The sequence below is a fragment of the Drosophila subpulchrella genome, unplaced genomic scaffold (genome assembly GCF_014743375.2).
Source record: "Drosophila subpulchrella strain 33 F10 #4 breed RU33 unplaced genomic scaffold, RU_Dsub_v1.1 Primary Assembly Seq354, whole genome shotgun sequence".
Lineage (NCBI taxonomy): Eukaryota > Metazoa > Arthropoda > Insecta > Diptera > Drosophilidae > Drosophila > Drosophila subpulchrella.
In genome coordinates, this window is record NW_023665577.1 from 2,188,861 (window position 1) to 2,211,273 (window position 22,413).

Consider the following 22,413-nt stretch of genomic DNA (forward strand, 5'->3'; position numbering starts at 1 on the left):
TATCTTAACATTTCGAGCGAAAGACCGGGGGTAAAGCGCCAACGGCACCCAAATCGCCGCCATTTCGCTCGTTGGCGGTCATGACGTGACGTCGCTGCTGTTGCCGCTGCCGCCCCCACGCACACATGTGCGAACCGAAAGCACGTTAATCGAAAGAAAAGTCCGCTAGAATAACTGAAAAGAGTGAAAGACTGAGGTATAAATAATTAATTGTAGTTTAACACGGCAATAAGCGCAAGTTCTTAGTTATGTATGAATATTAAGTGTGCCATTACGTCGCGGCTTACGTTTTCTCTGCCTGACGTAAGGCGACTCCCTCGCTCGCTCTCTCCCTCTCTCTCTCTGGTGTGTTGTCTCTCAGCGATTCTCTTTCTCCGCGTGTGGATTGCGTTTTTGCCGGCGAGGCGACGGCTACTCCAAAAAAGACACGGCACAACACACACACTACACTCGTTTTGTGTCCCAAGAAGTTCAGTTCGCTTTTCGTCGCCAGTCCGCAAAAATGTGAAAATGGAAAACTGAGGGCAAGCCGAGAAAAGAAAAGCCGCCAAGCTAAAGACTGCAACTGCAACTGCAAGTAAAAGCTCCAACAGCAAATCCGCCAACGAAAAAAAGTGCGCGCGTGTAACAATTATGTGATATCTACAACAAATGCTCGAACTGCTGACGTCACGCACAGAATCGTAGAATATATAGAGAATATAGAAGAGAAACGAAAACGTCGCGTAGTAAAGTTAAAAGTTCCCACACACACCAACACACACACACACCCACGGACTGAGTCAAAAGAGGAAGAAGCAGCAGTATATAATACGTGGAACACAAAAAGTAACCGAAAGAAAAGGCAAAACACCCGCAAAAAATGAAAAAATTTGCAAATATGAAACGTGTGTGATATTCAAAGAGCAAGAAGAAGCAGAACAGGGCAGCGGTGGAGAAAAGGAGAAGAAGCAGAGCAATTTGTTGTTGTTGCGTGTGATATATAGAAAGCAAGTAAAAGAAAGGCGACAAGAATTCCAATTTTTAGGTGCGTATTCCAACAAGAAACGAAAAAAAACCAGGGGAGTTTTCCACCTCGCCGATGATCAATTAATCATTCACTTTTGAGGTTGGCCCAAAGCCCCCCTAATAACCTCCAAAACTGATTAGGTGAATAGTAGTCATTCATTCACTCATTCAATACCCCATGCTCCAGTTTTTAGAGATAACGATTCAAAAATCCGTTGTCCATCAGTGAGTTTTATTTTGTGTTTGCCCAAAGTCGGCGGCAATTTCTTTATGGCGCCCCCAGATTAACATTTTTATTAGATCTTAAGACATCAGCGGAGGTAACCCATGATTTACAGAACGCGTGGTTTTTTTTGAGTGTATGATGTGCTATGTGGGAAAAAATTGGAAGTTTTTTAAAATATTTGCTGTGCCTGGGTCTTAAAAAAGAGTTGATGATTAAAAGAGTACTTTTTATAAAGTAAAATAAAAATAATATGAATGTCAGCGAAATAAAAAAAAACTTCTTACTCACTTTGAAGATTACCATAAAAAAAAATATTTCTATATTAAAGCAGACTAAGTTAAAAATTTGAGTTGTGGATCAGCAAGACTATAATTTCTTATGTATATCTTTTAATGCCTTTTCCATGTACATATGTAAATTACCTGAACATTACCGCTGTAATCGTAACATTTTTACAAGGTGATTTATAGGTATTTTTAATAGTCTTCAGTTCCGGCCCCTAAGAAACCTAACTTCAGCCTCGTTTTACTCCAAAGTACAATAAACCTTATATCTAAGCATTACATTGGATTTAATAATATTACTTTTATCTCAGAGATCTGCAGTTCTGTATGTTATAACTCAACTTGAGGTGATATTTAGTAACGATGGAGCTTTAAGTGTTCTTTAATAGAGCTTTTTTGTATATTAACCAGATTATTAGACTTATTTTGGTGTTATTTAATATTTAATGAAGCAGTGGCGGATCCAGAGACGATTCTTGGGGGGGGAAATTGAACTTATTCTTCGATTTGGGGTTCAAACTTATTATTGCGAGAGAAATACAGTACAAATTATAAAACAAAAATTATCCATCCCAATTTTTAGGTAAACAAAGTGGTTACAGAGAATATTTGCAGAGAATATTTTTCTAGCAAACAAGTAAAATTTTCAGGTTCTATGGTTCCAAGGGGGGGGAAATTTCCCCCCGTGGATCCGCCACTGAATGAAGCACTATAATTGGCTGTTACTTTTAACCATTAAATGAACTTGTATCAACAGTTTTCCTCTTTAATCTGTGCATGTTCCTGACAACAGCACATTATATAGAGTATGTACTTGGGTACATTATATATGGCCTCTGTTATCAGGCTTTTGAGCACACAATGTTCGATTGGCCCTAAATGCGTCATCGTTTGAGTGGCCAGGCGAAATGGAGTTTTGTACATTATGTGTTTGGTGTAGAATTGCGCGGGGGACTCCCCCGAAATTCTTCTCGGCGTTGCCGGCATTGAATTTCCACACCCACACGAAAACTTTTCCCTTTCCCGGTTTTCCTTTTTGTTTGCAATTTTCAGTGGGCGAAATATTTTGCGACGCATTTTGTGCGCCTCTCCCTGGATAAAGCTGCCTTCTCTTTCGCTCATTCTCTTTTTCTCGGCCAGTTGGCAATTATTTTTGGCTTTCTCAAGCGAGAAAAAGTGGGGAAAACCAAGGCGAGGCTTTGTAGCAGTGTAATAGTATTCAATGTTGTTTCCGTATTTGTGCAAATTAACTTACGGCTAATTTGATCCAAAAAAACAAAGTATAATTGACTAAATGAAATAAAGTTAATAGAGAAAATAAAACCGGCTAGAGAAAAAAAACCAACCATGTGGACGTTTTTTTTTCTCAGCCCACAACAACAACAACAAGAGAGATGTTCCCTGTGGATTGTGTCTGTGGTAACAGCTGTTGTTCGGATTCAGGCCGGCTTTTACTCTCCCGCTCTCTCTCTCCCTCTCTCTATTCCCCGCAGCATCCCACACACACACTTACCGACTCTCTCTATCTCTCTCATCTGCCGCTTAATACACAAAATTTGTGTTCTTCCTCTTGTTTTGCCTTTTGCTTCACCTTTTTTTTACTCAATTGCAATTGTTGTTGCTTAACACCTTGCACACTCACACTCGCACCTTGTTTATTTGTATTTGATTCACTTGTCCCTGCTTTTCTACTGCGCATGCAAAATGATGTGCAAAAAGAAAGCGAAACTTTTTATTAGCTTTCGTGTGGGTGTATGTATGTATGTTTGCATATGCTTGGCCCTCTCTGTGTGTGTGTGTGCGTCTGCATAAACAACAAAATGCATAATTAATAACCATGTAAATGCATGGGCTTCATAATTAATAGCGGTAAATTGGCGTGCTCGAGGAATACAGTTATGTTTGCAAATTTAATGCTGGCAATTAAGTGCATTCGATTAGGGATTAGAGCAGGAAGTGCATGTTGCCGATATCAATTTGGCTATTATTTTATTTATACCATAATTAAAGGCAAGCAGTAGTAATGATGTTAAGAGAACAATAAAATGTGTAAATTAATTGAATTTGATTTCAGTTATAAAAAGTTAGGACCCCCCTTTCTTTGAGCACCTTTTCTCCACCTTTACTAATTTGAAATTAACACGGCGAACGTACGGAGGGAGCGAGGGAATGGGAAAGAGAGAGGTGGCAGCGCTATCAAAAGTCGCATTGCGTGCCTTGAGTCGCTTGGCTGCCTCTCCCACTCCCCCTCTCCCTCCGCCCTCCTCCCCACCCACTGACAACCCCCAGCGGAATTATTTACTTGGCCCCTACATAATGTGTACGTTTTATTTTCCAGCCTTTTCCTTTATCAGTCATACAATTTGTACGCGACTCTCAATGAGAACCAAAAGAAAAGCTATTCTAGTTTTTATTGTTGCTCCGCTCTGTTGCGCCAATGTTGATTGAAATTGAATGGAGAAAGAGAGGGGGAGAGGGAGAGGAAAAAATAAAAAAATAAAAAGAAAACTTGTTATTTATTTGCCGTGTAGGCCACATTTTCCACGATTTTCCATTCGCCGCTTCGTATTTTCATGTTCATTTCCCTGTTTGCATAATGTTATTTCCCTCTGTTTGCTTCGCCTTGTGCTTCGCCTTCTGCTGTTAGATAAAATGTATGCAGAGATGACTGACAAGTGCACTTAGAAGTTGTTATAATGCAGATACAGATACATTATCTTCAATATACTTATTTGTTTTTTGGGCTTTGGAGGGGCCAGTACTTGAACAACCTGTAGGGGGCTTAACTATATGTTTGTGAGCCTATAATGTAGAACCAATATAAGATTATTATATAGGAATTATTATTTAAAAGAAAGTGTATTTATTATATAAAAAAGCGATTCGTTTATAAGTTAGGCAGGTGCTCCCTTCATAACCCCTGTGTAGCAATTAAATTTAACGACTTTGCTGTAATATAAAGGTCCCAAAAGCCATCATATTATACAATTTTATTAGGTACTTTAAAGACCTAAAAATGCTTTAAAAATACGTGTTGATTTTTTCTGCACTTTTTTGAATGATCTCAAGGCTTGCAAACCCCCTTCCCCGTTACTTTTCTTGCTAAATTTTGTTGTTTGGGTAACTTTATACGTCTCTGTAATTTTAGATGCAAAATATTTCCAGCTACTTGTTCGCATTTTGCGTGCCGATCAAAAGAAATTTAAATTGGAAATTTCAATCGGCGAGACCTACCTGGTTTTTTCGCTACCCTTTCCCCCTGCCCCTCGCTCTCCCACCTTTCGTCATCCGCCTTTTGTCTGGCCCACATGATTTTAGCATTTCTTTTGGAGGGAGAAAGAGAGAGAGAGTATACGATTTCCATGTATGGGAGTTGAATTACCTGGGCTCGTTCGTCTGTAAGCAGATACCGTTTTTTTTTAGCTCAAACACACACCAACACATTAGCACACGCTCGAAGAATCACTGCAAAGCTTTTGGCTAATGTAGAAAAGGTTGCGAAGACAGGGGAATTGAGTTGCCGCCAACGCGACTGCAGTTTAGTGGAACAGAGATGGAGAGATTTAAAGATCTGGAACATAAAATATTATTTATATTTATTTTTTATATTATAAGTAATTTATAAAATGTTTTGTGCTTAAAAATACATTTTATTTTCGCTATTAAAAGGGTTAATGGGTATTTAAAGCCACGTCATTATACTTTTAATTGACCCATTCAATTTGAAGCTCTTATACAATATCACATTTTAGCTACTTTAATCGAATGATGCAATATATCAATCAGGGATTATCAGCTACCAGATTTTGTTACCTTCGAGCAGGTGAAATTTGAAAGGGAATTTCAGAACTCCAAGGGCACTGTGCAATGCCAATTTCAGCGGTTTGTCTACCTGGCGCGTTTGCCATTCCAATTTCTTGCACATTTCAGCAAATTCCGTGCGAAATTTTAGCGGTTTCTGGTTCATTTTACTTTGGAGGCACTCATTTGCGCTATCATTCTTCGGGGTTTTCTTGCCACTTTTAGAATAATTATCAGCTAGTCGAGTTGTTTGTGTTTGTTGTTTCGTTCGTTTTTTCTATTTTTCTTTTTCGCTTAACTCTCAGAACCGTTGGCTGTTTAGTTAACAGTTTCTGTTATGCAAATTAACATTGCATGCAGGCCGAGCAGCGCTAATTGCCATTTTTACCTGCCTGTTGTGGTTGTTTTTATTTTTACGCTCATTTGAGCTTCTTAATTTGTTGTTGTCGTCTTCCATTCATGCTCACTTTAGCTGCGAATGGGGCCAGAATTCCTCTAATGAACTTAAAGTCGGGTTTGTGGAGGAAGAGGTGACAGGTAGAGGCACTGGAAAAAATTATGGTGTATAAAAATATATGATATATATTAGTTTTCTTATGGAGCTCTTGCATTCTTGTGAAATATTGTTGTTATCATAGGAGAACTGGGTTGTTAGATGTGATAAGAACTGAATATATGACAAATACATGACTAGTTTCCAGTGGAAATAGGCAATATACCATTGATTTGCGCATAGAACTATGACAACCTTGCAGAATATGGTTGTTATCATACAAAAACTTGGTTATTAGATGCGTCTTTACTATTTACTGTGATTAAAACTGAATTAATGACCATTTTATGGCTTATTTCCAGTGTTTCTACTGTGTAGACTGGCCGTGGCTCTTATTTTGCCAAAAGCGGTTAAAGCCGACCGCGGCAATAACGTTATTTTCTTCTTTACCTGATGGTTTTTCTGGTTTCTATCTTGTGCCTTCTCTTTTGCGTTTGTTGCCTTTGCCTTCTGATTCTTGCACACATATTGATTGTTTAATATTTTATGCCGAGTTTATTGACATTTTGTGCGCGAACTCAGCAAGTCTTCTTCTTGAGTTCAGAAATAGTTTCGGCATGCTTCAGAGCGGACGGTTTCCCCTTTTCCCTTCGCCTAACACTCGAATCCGGTTCTTTTGAGCTTGGCATTTTTTGTTTAACCATTTTTTTTTTATTTTTTTAGTTCCTGTTTTTTAGATTTCTGCTTATCATCTGGTTTCATGTCTGCATGTTTTACGCTTTTATCAAACGATAAAAAACATACGTTACAGAAAAAGGAATTAGGATGGCAATTAATCAAATTTATATTTCTTATAATTATAGTATTAAGTTTATATTTTTTGCTGACCTATTAAACCAGCGTACTTCCGGATTTTAAAAACAAAGCTGTTGAATTATAAATTAATTGATTGATTAAAGGATTCTGTTACAAATCATGACCCTCAAAATCACTCTTAACTTGAGTTTTCTGAAGCTTATCAGCCGATGGCCATTTATGGGTCTAAATTCGCTGTCTGTTATCACAGTTGTTGCATTAACGCGTTTCCAACTGGTCTAGTTTGGCCATAAAAAAAGCCGGGTAATACATGGTAGTCGCAGAGTCTCTCTCGTTATTTACCTGTTTTTTCTTTTTCCATGCTCTTTTATTATAGACGTGAAATTGTTTTCTTTCGCCATTGCCTTTCGATTCGCATTTATTTGCATTTCCACATACACTCGTTCGTTCGCTTGTCGGTTGCGCATTTTAATTTGTTGTTGCGCCCGACTGGAAAAAATGGGAGACAGATCAAAAGTTTAATGTGCCAAATGCATAAAATGTCGAGAAAGCAGGTCAAACCAGCTATAAATAGTCCCCAATAAAAATCACTCACACACAAACACACAATATTTAACCTTATCTATTCTTTGTTTGTTCTTTTGCAGATGTGAAGAATCCTTAGGTGCTAATTTAGTTGATAAGCGCAGAAAACGAGAGAGAAAGAGAACGAGAGCGATACACAGGCAGTACAATAAGTAAACCGACACGAGAGCTGGAAATTCCGACTGGGTGGCAACTTTTCGAAGGCAGTGCTTAAAAGTATGCTACAATATAATGCCAGCGATTGCCGACTGAGGCGAACTTAACAGAATACTATATATAGAAGATATATAGACAGAAGACAGAGAGCGACAGAGAGAGAGGGAGAGAGTGAGGCGGAGAATCGCCAAAGAATCACGAAGAACCGGCAGCGAAATGTCCAAGTTCTTTGTGAATGTTGCCTCCATCAACAACAGCAACAACAGCAGCAGCAACAGCAACAACTCCACCAGCAACACCCAGCGACACCAGCAGCAGCACTATGGCGCGGGCGGGGCAACTGGCCACACGATGGTGGCCCGCAGACTCAACTACGATCTGCACGGCGGCACCACCAACATCAACAATAACAACAACAACATTGTGATCAAGAACGAGGCCCTCGATCTGGACTACGACCACGGCCTGAGCAGCAGCGACAGCAACAGCAACAGCGGCGTGGCGGCCCATCTGCGGGACCATGTCTACATCAGTCTGGACAAGGGTCACGGCGCGGGGGCAGTGGCAACAGCAGCGGCAGCAACAGCGGGCCAGGCGCAGCAGCACCACCAGCATCAGCAGCAGCGCAAGGCGACCGGCAAGTCCAACGATATCACAAATTACTACAAGGTGAGTGGCGCACATAGTAAAACTTAAAAAAAAACATATATTGAATTAAGCATTAAATCTATCACAATCTAAAGCAATATTATGGTGATTAAGATCTTAAGATAGTACAAAAGTAAGATTCCTCTTGGTCTGAAGAATTCGCGTTTTAAGTTTGTTTCATTTAAATACTCAAATCAACTCGATATTGCTTCATTTCATGTATGTTTTTTCATTAACTTTGACAACATAATTATTATTTTATTTAATATTAATTTTGGAACCCCTCCTTAGCAGGTCAAACGCCGGCCGCACGCCGTCAGCGACGAGATACACCCGAAGAAGCAGGCCAAGCAGAGCACTCACCATCAGACGGTGGGCTACCAGAAGCATGTGGCCAGCAGCACGCCCCAGCAGCTGCGGCACAGCCACCATCAGCTCCACCACGACGCGGATGCCGAGCTGGACGAGGATGTGGTGGCGGGGGTGGCCAAGCCGGCTTCGCATCACCCATTCGCCCTGTCGACGCCCCAGCAGCAGTTGGCCGCTTCGGTGGCCAGCAGTTCATCGAGCGGGGATCGCAATCGGGCGGACACCTCGCTGGGCATACTGACCAAAAAGTTTGTGGACCTGCTGCAGGAGTCGCCGGATGGCGTTGTGGATCTGAACGAGGCCTCCACTCGGTTGCGAGTTCAGAAGCGACGCATCTACGACATCACCAATGTCCTCGAGGGCATCAACATTCTGGAGAAGAAGTCGAAGAACAACATCCAGTGGCGCTGCGGGCAGTCGATGGTCAGCCAGGAGCGATCACGGCGCATCGAGGCGGAGTCGCAGCGGCTGGAGCAGCAGGAGAACGAGCTGAACATGGCCATCGACCAGATGCGCGGAAACCTGACCGAGATCTCGAAGGAGGTGGAGAACACCGGTGGCAAGGCCTACGTTACGCAGAATGACCTGCTCAACGTGGATCTGTTCAAAGATCAGATCGTCATCGTTATTAAAGCGCCGCCAGAGGCCAAGCTCGTGGTGAGTAGTAGATTAGGGGAATTTTTGGAAGTCATACAAATGCAGATGATTGCTCACTGGTGAATGTATTCACTATTATTTAGTTTTTAAATAGCTACGCAACGGTAATACGTTTTGACTCATTCTCTCAATCGGAAACAGTCGATATCCCCATCTTTTATTTCTGTACCAAAGGCTCATACATATCTCTGTGCAGTTCCTATATACGCGTGTCTACGTCAGAGCTTTTCCTAGCTTTTGCTCGCTTTTTCCTAGTCGGCGGTGCTTCTTCTTAGCGTCTGCATGCCATTAAACGTGGCGCTTATTTATAGAAGGCCATCGCAGCGGCAGACACGACAGGCGAAATGGAATCCCGCCCCTCCGGGCCACCTTCTTTTTGATATCAAGTAAATTTCTGGCCTCGTCCAACAAAGTTTTCCAATCGTCGCTGTTGCCGCTCGGTTCTCCTCGGTACTAGATGCCACACTATTTATAAAAATATATCAGCTCTTGATGTTTCCGCTCGCCTTGAACTGTTAAATGAACTCTAAATTGGTTTTTTTTTTTGGTAAAAGGAAAAACCTGTGCCCAAGAGATTTTCAAATCATGATTTAAGTATGTGAATTCTTTTCAAGCCCTCTGGCAACGCCAATAACCGATTGCCAAAATAACAACAACGCAAAAGGGAAGCTATAAAAAATAAAATAAAAGAAGGCGACGGGGGGCCAAAACGGCAAAAGCAAAATATCATTTCTAAAAATACGCGAGCGGCAAAAAATGCTGTTCATTCTCAGGCTCGCTTCATTTGTGTTTCTCTTTTGCTGCCGAGCGGTCGGCGACCGCTTAAAAATTTCTACCGCTCCCCCTCCAACTTGAAAGTTAGTTTCCCTTTCCCGTTTGCCATTTATCTGTATTTAATTATGGTATATACATCCATCTGAAATTTGGCTAATAATCGGGTTTCGTTCTTGTTCTGGTTTTTTTTGTCCAGCTGCCCAACACAAAATTGCCGCGCGAGATTTACGTGAAGGCGGAAAACAGCGGGGAGATCAACGTCTTCCTCTGCCATGACACCTCGCCGGAGAACTCGCCGATTGCGGCGGGCGCCGGATACGTTGGAGCACCCGGAGCCGGATGCGTGCGGACGGCCACCTCCACCCGACTGCATCCGCTGACCAACCAGCGGCTGAACGATCCGCTCTTCAACAATATCGATGCCCTAAGCACCAAGGGATTTGGTGAGTAATATGCGAACTAGACGGAACAGCTTTGAAGAACTATTTTCGGGTTAAATATAAATCTGGGCAACATTGTGTACCATACTATATTATACAGAAATCAATATAATAGTTTTCTCGAATATGTTACTTTTAACTATATCTTGTTAGTATTAGTTATTAACTTCTTCTGCTTTTCATTGCAGTTCAAACGCCCTACCGCTCGGCCCGCAACCTCAGCAAATCGATCGAGGAAGCCGCCAAGCAGTCCCAGCCTGAATATAATAACATTTGTGATATTGCGATGGCCCAGCATCATAATCTGAACCAGCAGCAGCAGCAACAGATGCTGCAGCAGCCGGAGGAGGACGATGTGGACACGGAGCTGAGTCAGCTGGTGCCGACACTAACGAATCCGGTGGTCCGCAGCCATCAGTTCCAGCAGCACCAGCACCAGCAGACCTCCATCCAGGAGCTGTTTAGCAGCTTAACCGAATCCTCGCCCCCAACGCCAACAAAGCGTCGTCGGGCGGCAGCAGCCGCAGCAATTGCCGCAGGCAGCGCAACAGCAGCAACCACTACGCTTAATAGTCATAACAGCAGCAACAGCAACCACAGCAATCATAGCAACCACAGCAGCAGCAACAGCAACAGCCAATCCCAACCACCCACAATAGGCTACGGCAGCAGTCAGCGACGCAGCGATGTGCCCATGTATAATTGTGCAATGGAAGACGCAACCACAACATCTGTAGCAGCAGCAGCAGCGGCAGCGGCATCAGCAACGTCGCGAACGGCCGCAGCAACCCAATCGTCGGCGATAAGCTCGCTTCAAATGCAATTCGCTGCCGTCGCGGACAGCAACAACAGCAGCAGCGGCGTTGACGGCGGCTATGGCAGCATCGCTGGCGCTGGCGCCAACGCTGATCCCCATCAGCAGTTCTGCCATGACCGCCACAGCCTGCCGCCCAGCGTTGCCGACTGCGATGCCAACAGCAACAGCAGCAACACAACGCTCCAGGGCCTCGAACCGTTCCTGTACGACTTTGGCTCGGAGGACTGTAAGTATTTGTGGCCACCTTGGGTTGTCCTCTTCTCCCGGGCGGTCAAAATAATATTTGAAAGAAACACAGTTACTTAATTGATTTCCCATAATTTGTGTAATTTCTTCTAACATCTTATATTGTAGTGGTCAATACTATAAACAATTTAAATCTGATCATGCTTGCATTCGCCCGCCGCTCATTCATCCATGATCATTTTGCATCTGCTTGTGTTTTTTTGTTGTCACCATGTATATAACCGCAGCTAACAACTAATTGAGGATCTGGCAGGGGACTTTATCTAGATCCGAATGAGGCGCACTTGCCAAGAACTTTCTCTGTGACCTGCGTGTATTCAAAAGCCGCATCACAGTCTGAGTTCTTGCTGAGCGTGAGATCCTCACAGCAACATAACCCGAAATCAAGGGATTTTAAACCAAAACGTTTTTCAAAATTTCTAATGTTTTTCCAACACCTTTTATTTTGTTATTGCAACCTTTCGGCCAACGAGAATCAGTTCAAAATTGACAATTTGATTTTATTTTAATTTCTAGTTTAAACCAATACATTATGCTGTGTTCTATAAGGGGTGTCACAGAAATCTGCGGAAAGGCAAACTACCACCAAAATTTATTTTACAAATTTCCAAAAAATAGTTAAAGAGAAATTCAAACCCGAGTGATTTTTGTGGCAATCCTCTATAAAAAGAAAAATTATAATCACCTACCATTAATTTAACAGGTGTTCCACCCAAAACATTCAATCTCACATTGTGCTCACATCAATAAGCTAACCATTTACTAATAATACAAAAAAAAAATCTAATAATTGTGCATAAATGTATATATATATATCGACATATAACCCGCCGCCTCGTCAGCAATCGTCCTCGTGTCAAATTCATTTTGGAACTGAATTCTCGTGGGTCTGCACTGACAACACTGACCGCTCCAGGGCCAATTGTTCATTTTGAAATTGAAATTCTGTAGCACCATGAGATTCAGCTCTGGCGTGAATTTCAAACATGCATCCACAACATCTCTCGCTCTATCAGCTCTCTCTCTCCTCCTCTATGTTTGTCCACGGCAATAAGATCGACAATAATCCAATGTAAAGCCATCAATAGTTATGCCCAAAACTCTAAGAAATATTCGGTGAATGTCCAGTAACATGTTGCATTTTTATTTACAGACTTCGGCAACAGCATCGCCTTTGTGTCCATCAATCCGCCGGACGACAATGACTATCCGTATGCGCTGAACGCGAACGAGGGCATCGATCGGCTGTTCGACTTCGAATCGGATGGCTATGTACCCTAGGAGGCGACGTCCACGTAACACACTCACACACATATGTCTACAAAATTGGGATTCTGGGGGTGTTTATAATTTTAAATTATATACAAATTGCAAAACACAACAAAAAAACAAACAAAAACCAGCAAATTACAAATTATTAAATTATTTGATTGCAAAAACTACAAACAAACAAAAAATCCAAAAACAAAACACAAAAAAAGCAAATCAGCAAAACTTAATGAAACTAAGTTGTGTGTAAAGTTTTAAGCGTAAAAATATATACATTTAAATTTATAACCCAAACTAATTTAAGCGAAAAAAAAAGAAAACACACAATCTACTTTACAAAAACTCAGCCTCACAAGAGAAAAGGAGAAGTTGTAGCAGGAAGAGCCACATTTTATAAGCAAATTTCAATTTTAGCCTTAACACAAAACAAAGAAGAAGCAAAAGGAGAATCAGGAATACGATGTAAAAGAAATGGGTAACACACACAAAAAGCGAACGAATACTTCCCCCTTATCAAACAACTTTTTTGGGCTAGAACTGTCTGTAAATTAGTAAAATAATACCAACACACACATAATTTTTAATTAGAAAACAAAATAGTTGTAAAGCCAATCAACATAAAATTAAACAATAAAAAGAAAATCAATTTCAAATTGTAAAAAAGATCGAAGACATTTCAAATTCAAACAGAGCAGGATAAGAGGACACAACACCTGGGCCCCCGACCTATCCCCCCACTATCCCCTACTCACCTGTTTTAGTTACGCATGCAACAAGATCGTCCTCTGCCATTTGTATCATTTGCTTGGATCTATCGATTGATTTTTAATTACTATTATTAAAGCTATAACTATGTATAATAATTTGTTATTGTTATAAAATTTAAACTATAAACACACACATGGGCCCAATAGCAGTTTATTCATAGAAGCCAAATCATCCCACAAAACAAACAACCAACAACTTAACAGAGTCAACTACAAGTACATAAATAATTATTTAAACTCTCGCCTAGAAGTTATATATTTAACTAAACAATAAATGCAACAGACAAATGCAAATCATACAACTGTAAAATTTAAACAAAAGGAGAACCACAAAAAACCGAAACCTCTGTATAATGTATGTTTAATTTTTATAAGAGAAAATACTTTGTTAGGTACTTTTCTTTCTTTCCAAAAACAAACACATGAAAAAAAGAAAATTAAATATTAGAAAAACAAAGAAAACTTTAAATAAAAAAAGTTTTAAAACCAAATTTCTAGTGTATTTTAATCGCCTTATCTGAAGATTACTATCTACAACCCCGGCAGCGTAGGACGTTCAACCCCCACAGGCACTTCAATAGGCTGCCCCGTGCGAATAATAGCTGGATTCCACTACAACATTTTTGCTAGTTTTGCTAAAAATGGCATTAAATGACTACTGGCTATAGACGATCTCCATGGTGTTTGTTTTCGTATTTATATATAGACAGTTAAATGGTATTTGAGTTGAGTTAACCCCATTACTTTAAAACCCGACTAACAGTGGACTGCTTGCACTTTTTGAAGAGCCATTAAATTTAAATGAAATGTAACTACAAACATGAATCATTATTAATTCCCTATAAAATCCTGTTTACAACAGGATGGAGTTATGGGGCTATTGGCTTTAACCTGTTCTTTTACATAGTTTTTGGTTTTTGGGAATTTTTAGTTTTTTTTGCCTATCGTTGACGATCCATCTTCAGTGAAAAAAACAAAAACAGCTGTTCTAGTACAGCAATTGCCTTAATTTTTTATTTTAATTTCTTTGTGCACCAGCAGACTCTTTTTTTTAAATTGCTCCAATTGATTTGATTTCCGTTTGACAACAAGCCCAGCTGCTTGACAGTAAGACCATGCCACATGCATGGCGGGTGAGCTTTAGAAACTTCGGTCACACTACAAAGAATACGATTTTTTGACTAGTGAAACTCTTAGCCGATCTGAGTACTAGGCTAATAGCAATAAAATATTAGTTTGGCGCTGGAAACATTCCACATGCTAGCGTTCAAATTGTATTTAGTTTTGCTTTGTTTTGTATTATTTTCAACCGTTTTGAATTTGTTTATGGTTGATACTTGTATTACAAAATCACTGTGGACGGCAGTACACGTAGTGGCGAAGCGCGCAAGAGAGCGTGCGAAGACAACTACTATATATAGCCGCAGAATTGAAAATCTGCAATTATGGTCCGATCGCAACGAGTGATACACCAATCGAAAGGTATTGCAAAAACTAAGAAGATTGCATACCAAGACTTTTGAAATCTAGATTTGTTTGGGAGAAAAGACGGTGAAAGTGTAATAGTAAAATTTTTGAAAATTGGAACTGCTGGATACGTTGGGGATAAAAGCAACCGGCTGTTTAGCTAGTTTTATTTTTACTGAGAATACGCGTCGAATGACACATCATTTGTTGAAATCCGATGTTCCGTTCAAAAGTAATTCAAAAAACAAGATTTTCTTCTTCTTCCCAAAATGAAAATGTTTGTCCCTTTGTTTGTGGGTTTGTATGCATCCCATCTTAGTTTTAGGGTTTTGGAAACCCTATGGGTGTATAAAGCAGCTTGAAATAGAAAACGTTTGTTCTACGACTTTTGGAAAGACCCGCTAGTTTAGCGGGAAATAAAAACAAAAAGCCAGATTTAAAATGCTTATAGTATCTAAACAACTAATGCTACAGAAACGTGCTATATATCTCTGAAAAGATAATTTAATTTGCTAAATACTCTTCATACAGTAAAATTGTCTGGATATAATAGATTTAAAGTTATAATAAAAGAGTTATTTTTTAAAACAACTTTTTGACTATTTTCTCAAAATTGAGTCGAACGATTTCTTTTTAAATTTCAAATCATATAGCCCTTGAGATTCCTCAACTTGTAATATAAAACACTTTTTGCCCTAAAAATTACCGTTTGGAAGATATTAAGCGATAAAAAGTGCAACTCGTTTCAGCTCCGTATACGTAATATTTCATACTTATTCGAGTAATCAAGAAAAAAACCAATTTGATGAAAAATATTCTTTTTCGATTTTTTCAAACGGAAAATCTGTTATGGTTTTAGGGTCCTTTACTTGCATGAAGCTAATCGAAATAGGAAACTTGATCTATTTGTTCTATCACTTTGGAAAAACCCGCTAGTTCGGCGGGAAATGTAAGAAACGACAGATTTCTCTTGAAATCTGAAACTATACAGCCCTTGAGATTCCAAAATTGTGCTGTTAAAATAGGTAATTGAAGCGATAAAACTTGTTATTAAAAAGTTTAATATTCATGGGGACGACTCCTAGTCATGGTATTGGGGTACTTAAACTCTTATGCAAAAAAAAATGTATGATATCAAACAAAAACACCTCTTAACGAGGTAAAAAGTAGTGGCGAACGCGCCTTTAACAAAAATGTCTGATATCAACAATTGTGACGAAAAATTATATTACATTCGATAAAATAAATAAACTATATTAAATTTATGTATTCGGTACGCTACATCAGAAAATTTACGTGTAGGTAAATAAATATTTACTGTTGCGGGCCGAAATCATAAATTTAATATAGTTTATTTATTTTATCGAATGTAATATCATTTTTCGTCACAATTGTTGATATCAGAAATTTTTGTTAAGGGCGCGTTCGGCACTACTTTTTACCTCGTTGAGAGGTGTTTTTGTTTGATTTCATCTTAGTGGGCTTTGTAAAATCAGCTGTCATTTTATCGAGCCGGAAAAATACTTAGCAGTCAGTCCGAGTCCGTACTCACATCAAGAAAAACCAAAATTGGCTAGCAGGGACATTATCAGTCCGAGAAATGTAAGCCTTCCTGAAGTGCCTTCGTCGATACCGGCACAGATTGTCTCTGCTTTCATATTAATATACTTTCTTTTATAATGAGGAAGCAGGAGACTCCAGTGAAACAGAAACACATCATGTATAACACGCCGTCCACGAGTGCTGCTGCAAGGATCAAATCATCGCCAATGGCAGAGTCGGTCATGGAGGAAATAGCGGATGAGAGCAGCATACACACCGATCTTGTAGCTTACATGTTGATCACGCACCCCGATTTCATCCAGGATGCATTCCCTCCACGAGTACTGCTGCAAGGATCAAACCTCGGCGATGTCATAGGCTGTCAAGAAGCAAATAACGGATGAAAGAACTGTATTCATCGATCATGTAGCAGACATGTTTTTCATGCAACCGGATGACAAACATTTTAGCTGCTGGAACTCCGTCAATTATTATGCAGTAAGTAATATATTAAATACTAGATAAGAATATTATCAGAACGGCTAAAAACCAATAAAAAAAACAAGGAAGAACGCTATAGTCGAGTACCTCGACTATCAGATACCCGTTACTCAGCTAAAGGGACCAAAGGAAAATGGAGATATGCAAGCAGCAAATGCGCCACCTACCGGCGGTAGACAGATTTAAGCGTTGTGGGCGTTAGAGTGGGCGTGGCAAAGTTTTTTTTAAGTCGATCGATAGGTATTGACGAGACCAATACACAGGCGCCACAGGCTTGGGCGGTTTGTGGGCGTTAGAGTGGGCGTGGCAAACTTTTTTTAGATCAATCGATAGGTATTGACAAGACCAATACATTTCAGTTAAAATTTTTTATCTAGCATGAAAATTGTGGGCGCCACAGATTTGGGCGGTTTGTGGGCGTTAGAGTGGGCGTGGCATATCGCGTAACAAACTTGCGCTGCGCTCAAGCCTACGGAATCTAAATCTAAGATCCCGTTTCTCTATCTTTGATATTTTCCGAGATATCCGCGTTCATACTTACGATTTTTTGAAGTTTGTGGGCGGTTTGTGGGCGTTAAAGTAAGCGTCAATCGGTAGGTATTGATGAGAACAACACATTTCAGTTAAAATTTTTGTTCTAGCATCAAAACTGTAGGAGCCACAGTTTTGGGCGGTTTGTGGGCGTTAGATTGGGCGTGGCACTCTTCTGAAACAAACTTGCGCTGCGCAGGAATCTCAGGAATCTGCATGCCTAATCCCAGTATTGTAGCTCTTAGAGTTTCCGAGATCTCAGCGTTCATACGGACAGACGGACATGGCTAGATCGACTCGGCTAGTGATCCTGTTCAAGAATATATATACTTTATGGGGTCGGAAACGCTTCCTTCTGCCTGTTACATACTTTCCGACGAATCTAGTATACCCTTTTACTCTACGAGTAACGGGTATAAAAAGTGGTCTGTATTATTTTGACATTATTTATCCAATCGTTCCTATGGATCCTGGATCCTACAAATATGACAAGATCGTTCGTTTTTTAAAATTTTTTTTCCAAATCCTGAAAACTTAAAAGAAATATATTCGCAAGAGTAAAAATTAATATGTCAAAAACACCGACATTTTAATTTTTTCAAAATATTTTTTGTTGGTCATTCCTATCTGACCTATAGGATATAGTTGCCCGATCCGGTCCGTTACGACTCATACACTACCTGCAAAATAAATAAGACTTTTGGTAAGGTTTTATTCCGATAGCTTTAAAAGTGAGAGTGCAGTTTGCGTAATCATACAAAATGTAAGCAAACTGATTTTTGAAAATTTCTTTTTGTAGTTACTAATATTTTTGTTTGCAGAAACTTTTTGCATCAAAAAATTTAAGTTTTCAAGACGAGGAAAAAAGTTTAAAAGATGGATTTTTACACAAATTCGTCCTTTTCAATAAGTACTGAATGGGTTAAGAAAAGTATTGTATCATTCAAACGGCGTTTAAATTACCTTTCCATTGTTGCCAAAGTTTACAAGAAGTAAGTTCAAATTATGAGTATATTTATACCCGTTACTCGTAGAGTAAAAGGGTATACTAGATTCGTCGGAAAGTATGTAACAGGCAGAAGGAAGCGTTTCCGACCCCATAATGTATATAGGATCAGGATCACTAGCCGAGTCGATCTAGCCATGTCCGTCTGTCCGTATGAACGCTGAGATCTTGGAAACTATAAGAGCTACAATACTGGGATTAGGCATGCAGATTCCTGAGGTTACTGCGCAGCGTAAGTTTGTTTCAGCAGAGTGCCACGCCCACTCTAACGGCTACAAACCGCCCAAAACTGGCTCCTACAGTTTTGATGCAAGAATAAAATTTTTAACTGAAATGTATTGTTCTAATCAATACCTATCGATTGATAAAAAAAAGTTTGCCACGCCCACTGTAACGCCCACAAACCGCCCACCAACTTCAAAAATCGTAAGTTTGAACGTGGATATCTCGGAAACTATCAAAGATAGAGAATCGAGATCTTAGATTTAGATTCCGTAGCTTTGTAGGAAGCGCAATTTTGATACGCGAATATGCCACGCCACTATAACGCCCACAAACCGCCCAAACCTGTGGCGCCCACAACTTTCATGCTAGATAAAAAATTTTAACTGAAATGTATTGGTTTCGTCAATACCTATCGATTGATCCAAAAAATTGCCACGCGGCAAGTGGGCGTGGCACTCTGCTGAAACCAACTTGCGCTGCGTAAGAAGCTCAGGAATCTGCACGCCAAGCCAATAGCCTTCCTCTTATAGTTTCCGAGATCTCAGCGTTCATCCGGACAGACGGACAGACGGTCAGACGGACATGGCTAGATCGACTCTGCTAGTGATCCTGATCAAGAATATATATTCTTTATGGGGTCGGAAACGCTTTCTTCTGCCTGTTACATACTTTCCGACGAATCTAGTATACCCTATTACTCTACGAGTAACGGGTATAAATATGATCCCAAAAATTGTTTACATCCATTTAGTGTCGACTTTTCCCGAATTTTGAAGATAATAACCACCATTGAACGTCGATGGATAGAATTTATAGAATTTTGTCTAGAATCCTAGATCCATACTTGGAGAATTTTATCTGTAAATTAGTGTTATTGCATCAGCTGTTTAGGTTTTGTTTATGCTTGATATTAAAAAATTTCATCTTAGTAGGCTATGTGAAATCAGCTGTCATTTTGTCGAGCTGAAAAATACTTAGCAGGCAGTCTGACTCTGAATTCACTCTCACACTGACGCTGGAGAAAACCAAAAATTCCTTAGCAGAGACTTTATCTGTCCGAGAAATGTAAGATTTCCTGAAGTGCTTTCGTATTCTTTTTTTATTTTTGCACATAATGTTTCTGCTTTCAAAGTAATGCTCTTTCTTTCAGGAAGCAGGAGAGTCCAGTCAAACAGAAACACATCATAAATGACATGCCGTCTACGAGTGCTGCTGCAAGGATAATGAAATTGGCAATGGCAGAGGCAGTCAAGGAGGAAATAGCGGATTAGAGTACTGTACGTTGTCATGCAACCGGATTTCATCCTGGATGACATGCCAAACACGAGTTCGGAGATCGCAGACCCGGTAGAGGAGGAATTAACGGATAAGAGTACTATGTAGTAATATACTTTCTTTTATAATGTGAACATAACCATCCACAACATGCCATCCACGAGTGCTGCTGCAAGGATCAATCATCGGCAATGTAGCCGGCCGTCAAGGAGGAAACATCGGAGTATAGTACTATTTAGTTCAATTCTGAAGCTAACATGTTTCCCATGCAATCGGATTTCATCCTGGATCCATCCTCGTGTGCTGGTGCAAGGCTAAATCCTAGGCGATCAAATGGCCGGTAAAGGAGGAAATAACGGATGAGAGTACTATATAGTAATATACTTCTTTTATAATGTAGGAAGCATAAGAGTCCTTTGAAACATAACCACATCCTGAATGACATGCCATCCACGAGGGCTGCTGCAAGGATCAACACTTCGGCGATGGCATAAGCGGTCAAGAAAATAATGGATGAGAGTACTATACACATCGATCCTGTAGCTTACATGTTGGTCATGTAATCGAGTTTCATCCTGGATGACATGCCATCCACGAGTGCTGCTTCAAGGATAAAAACATCGGCGATGGCAGAGCCGGTAAGGGAGGGAACCACGGATGAGAGTACTTTAAAATAATATACTTTTAAAATGTAGGAAACAGAAGATTTCTGTGAAACAGAAGCACATCCTGATGACTGCCATCCACGGCTGCTGCTGCAAGGATCAAAACATCGGCGATGGCAGAGCCAGTCAAAAAGCAAATATTAAGTGAAGAAAGTATTGTATACATCGATCCTGTAGCTAACATGTTTTTCATGCAACCGGATGACGAACATGTTAGCTTCAGGATCGATGTGTATAGCACTCTCCTCCGTTGTTTCCTCCTTTACCACCTCTGCCATCCTTGATGCTTTGATCCTTGCGGCAGCACTCGTAGATGGGAAGTCATCAGGATGTGGTCCTGCTTATCAGGACTCTCCTGTTTCATACATTATAAATAAGAGTATCTTACTAGACAAACAGACAATCTGTGCAAAAAGAGTACTTTCTGGAGAATTTCATAACATAAAGAGATAATTTCGGTGACAGGGTCTCTTCTGGATGTCATGTGGGTGCGAGAGGGAAAGCTTTAAAAACACAACGCTTTTTGCTCTCTGTTTCCGCTTATCAACGCTGTTAACAAATAATAACAAACATTCGTTAAAATCCGAACAATATTACATACAAATTACTCATTAAAAAAAACCGAATTATACAAAAAAACATTTTTGAACTTGATTCACTGATTTGCGGGTCCTACGGAGCTGAAAATATTGATCTTCTTGGTGGACTTCCTTGGGTGGGCTGATTATCACCTTTTATTGAGTGGGATCCCTAGTGGGCCTCTTCAGAAAGTTGAACTCCAGTATTTGTTCAACCCTAGAACAGCTAAAAGAGGAGCTAGTCTCCAGCATAGTGTTTTACGAACACCAAAGAAATCTTAAAAATATAGTCCTTGCGAAAACTGGTCTACAGATTCGATGTCCTGAATGGCATGCGAGACTATGTTGCCAGAGGCTGAAACTCTGGTCATAGGACAGACCGGCTAATTTCAAAAATCCTGCTGCGAAAAAATGATTTATTAATTTTAATTTTCATACATGATGATTTGGAAGGTCCGGCTCAGCACTTTGATTGACAATGGAAGGTTATCGAATTGCCACCTGACGTGCACTGCTTAAAATATCGGTTTGAGAAATTATTATTGAATAAATCGCGAAAGGGTACACCTTTCATCGTTAATCACAGATACATTGGTTAAGAAGAGGTGGCGAGAATCGTCCAATTTCCTACCCTAAAATACTAAGGTGGGTTTTCGAGGAGGCTAAAAAAATATCCCCTCATGGACCCCTTATACGGCTGTCAAAGTCCTTTGCATTTTCAGTTTCAGCTTACAGAAGTTTTTAAGGACAGTAAAACATGGCATTTTTTAAGAAGGTCCTTCTAGCCATATGTTTTATAATTTAAAATATTAGTAATGTTTGACAATATTGAAAGAGATTACTCTATATTTAATAATATTGACTATTGCTTTATTAGTTAAGGTTATTTTTAAGGAAACGTCTTTACGCTTAAGAGAATCAGAATCAACAGTTCTCTAAAGAAAAGAGAGCCATTATATCTATAAGCTGATAACGCGACATCAATTTTCAGAGAGCCGTTTGCAAAATCGCTAAATATAAAAGTTCATTTTGACAATTTTCTCTTCAGTCTTACTTAAAACTCGCTTACGACTGGAACGCTAAAATTTTGTGCTGCTAAAAACAAACAAACACAATATTAGAAGTGCATATTATGAGAGATACTCACTTAAGAGTGTACACAAAAGAATGGGTCATATGACGATATTGGATTTGAACCACTTTTGCTACTATGAGTTATTCAAACAAATTAAAAACAATTGCGATAAAACAAATACACCGGAAGAAT

General features: G+C 39.9%; 1 protein-coding gene and 1 long non-coding RNA gene across 8 annotated transcripts in view; both read left to right on the forward strand.

The window, feature by feature from the left end:
* LOC119559878 (transcription factor E2f1) overlaps positions 1-13,252 on the forward strand; it is a 46,609-nt gene extending 33,357 nt beyond the window's left edge. Inside the window, exons 1-6 of one of the 4 annotated variants that reach the window (XM_037873013.1) lie at positions 63-196; positions 7,276-8,038; positions 8,309-9,043; positions 10,014-10,260; positions 10,446-11,300; positions 12,474-13,252. In XM_037873013.1, the coding sequence (XP_037728941.1) occupies positions 7,586-8,038; positions 8,309-9,043; positions 10,014-10,260; positions 10,446-11,300; positions 12,474-12,601 (2,418 nt within the window). In that variant the 5' untranslated portion in view covers positions 63-196; positions 7,276-7,585 and the 3' untranslated portion in view covers positions 12,602-13,252. Of the gene's footprint in view, positions 1-62; positions 1,028-7,275; positions 8,039-8,308; positions 9,044-10,013; positions 10,261-10,445; positions 11,301-12,473 lie in introns of those variants that run through there. The other 3 variants (XM_037873011.1, XM_037873014.1, XM_037873012.1) reach the window with 3 other exon arrangements.
* Positions 13,253-16,338: 3,086 nt separating this feature from the next.
* Positions 16,339-21,150, forward strand: LOC119560517. Of its 4 annotated transcripts, XR_005221022.1 has the most exons (5): positions 16,339-16,425; positions 16,515-16,863; positions 19,779-20,243; positions 20,304-20,541; positions 20,599-21,150. It is a non-coding gene; the product is annotated as an uncharacterized LOC119560517 (long non-coding RNA). The 4 variants fall into 4 exon arrangements; XR_005221021.1 differs by having other exon boundaries at positions 20,304-21,150; XR_005221024.1 differs by lacking the exons at positions 16,339-16,425; positions 16,515-16,863 and adding an exon at positions 19,619-19,693 and having other exon boundaries at positions 20,304-21,150.
* Positions 21,151-22,413: the final 1,263 nt, after the last annotated feature.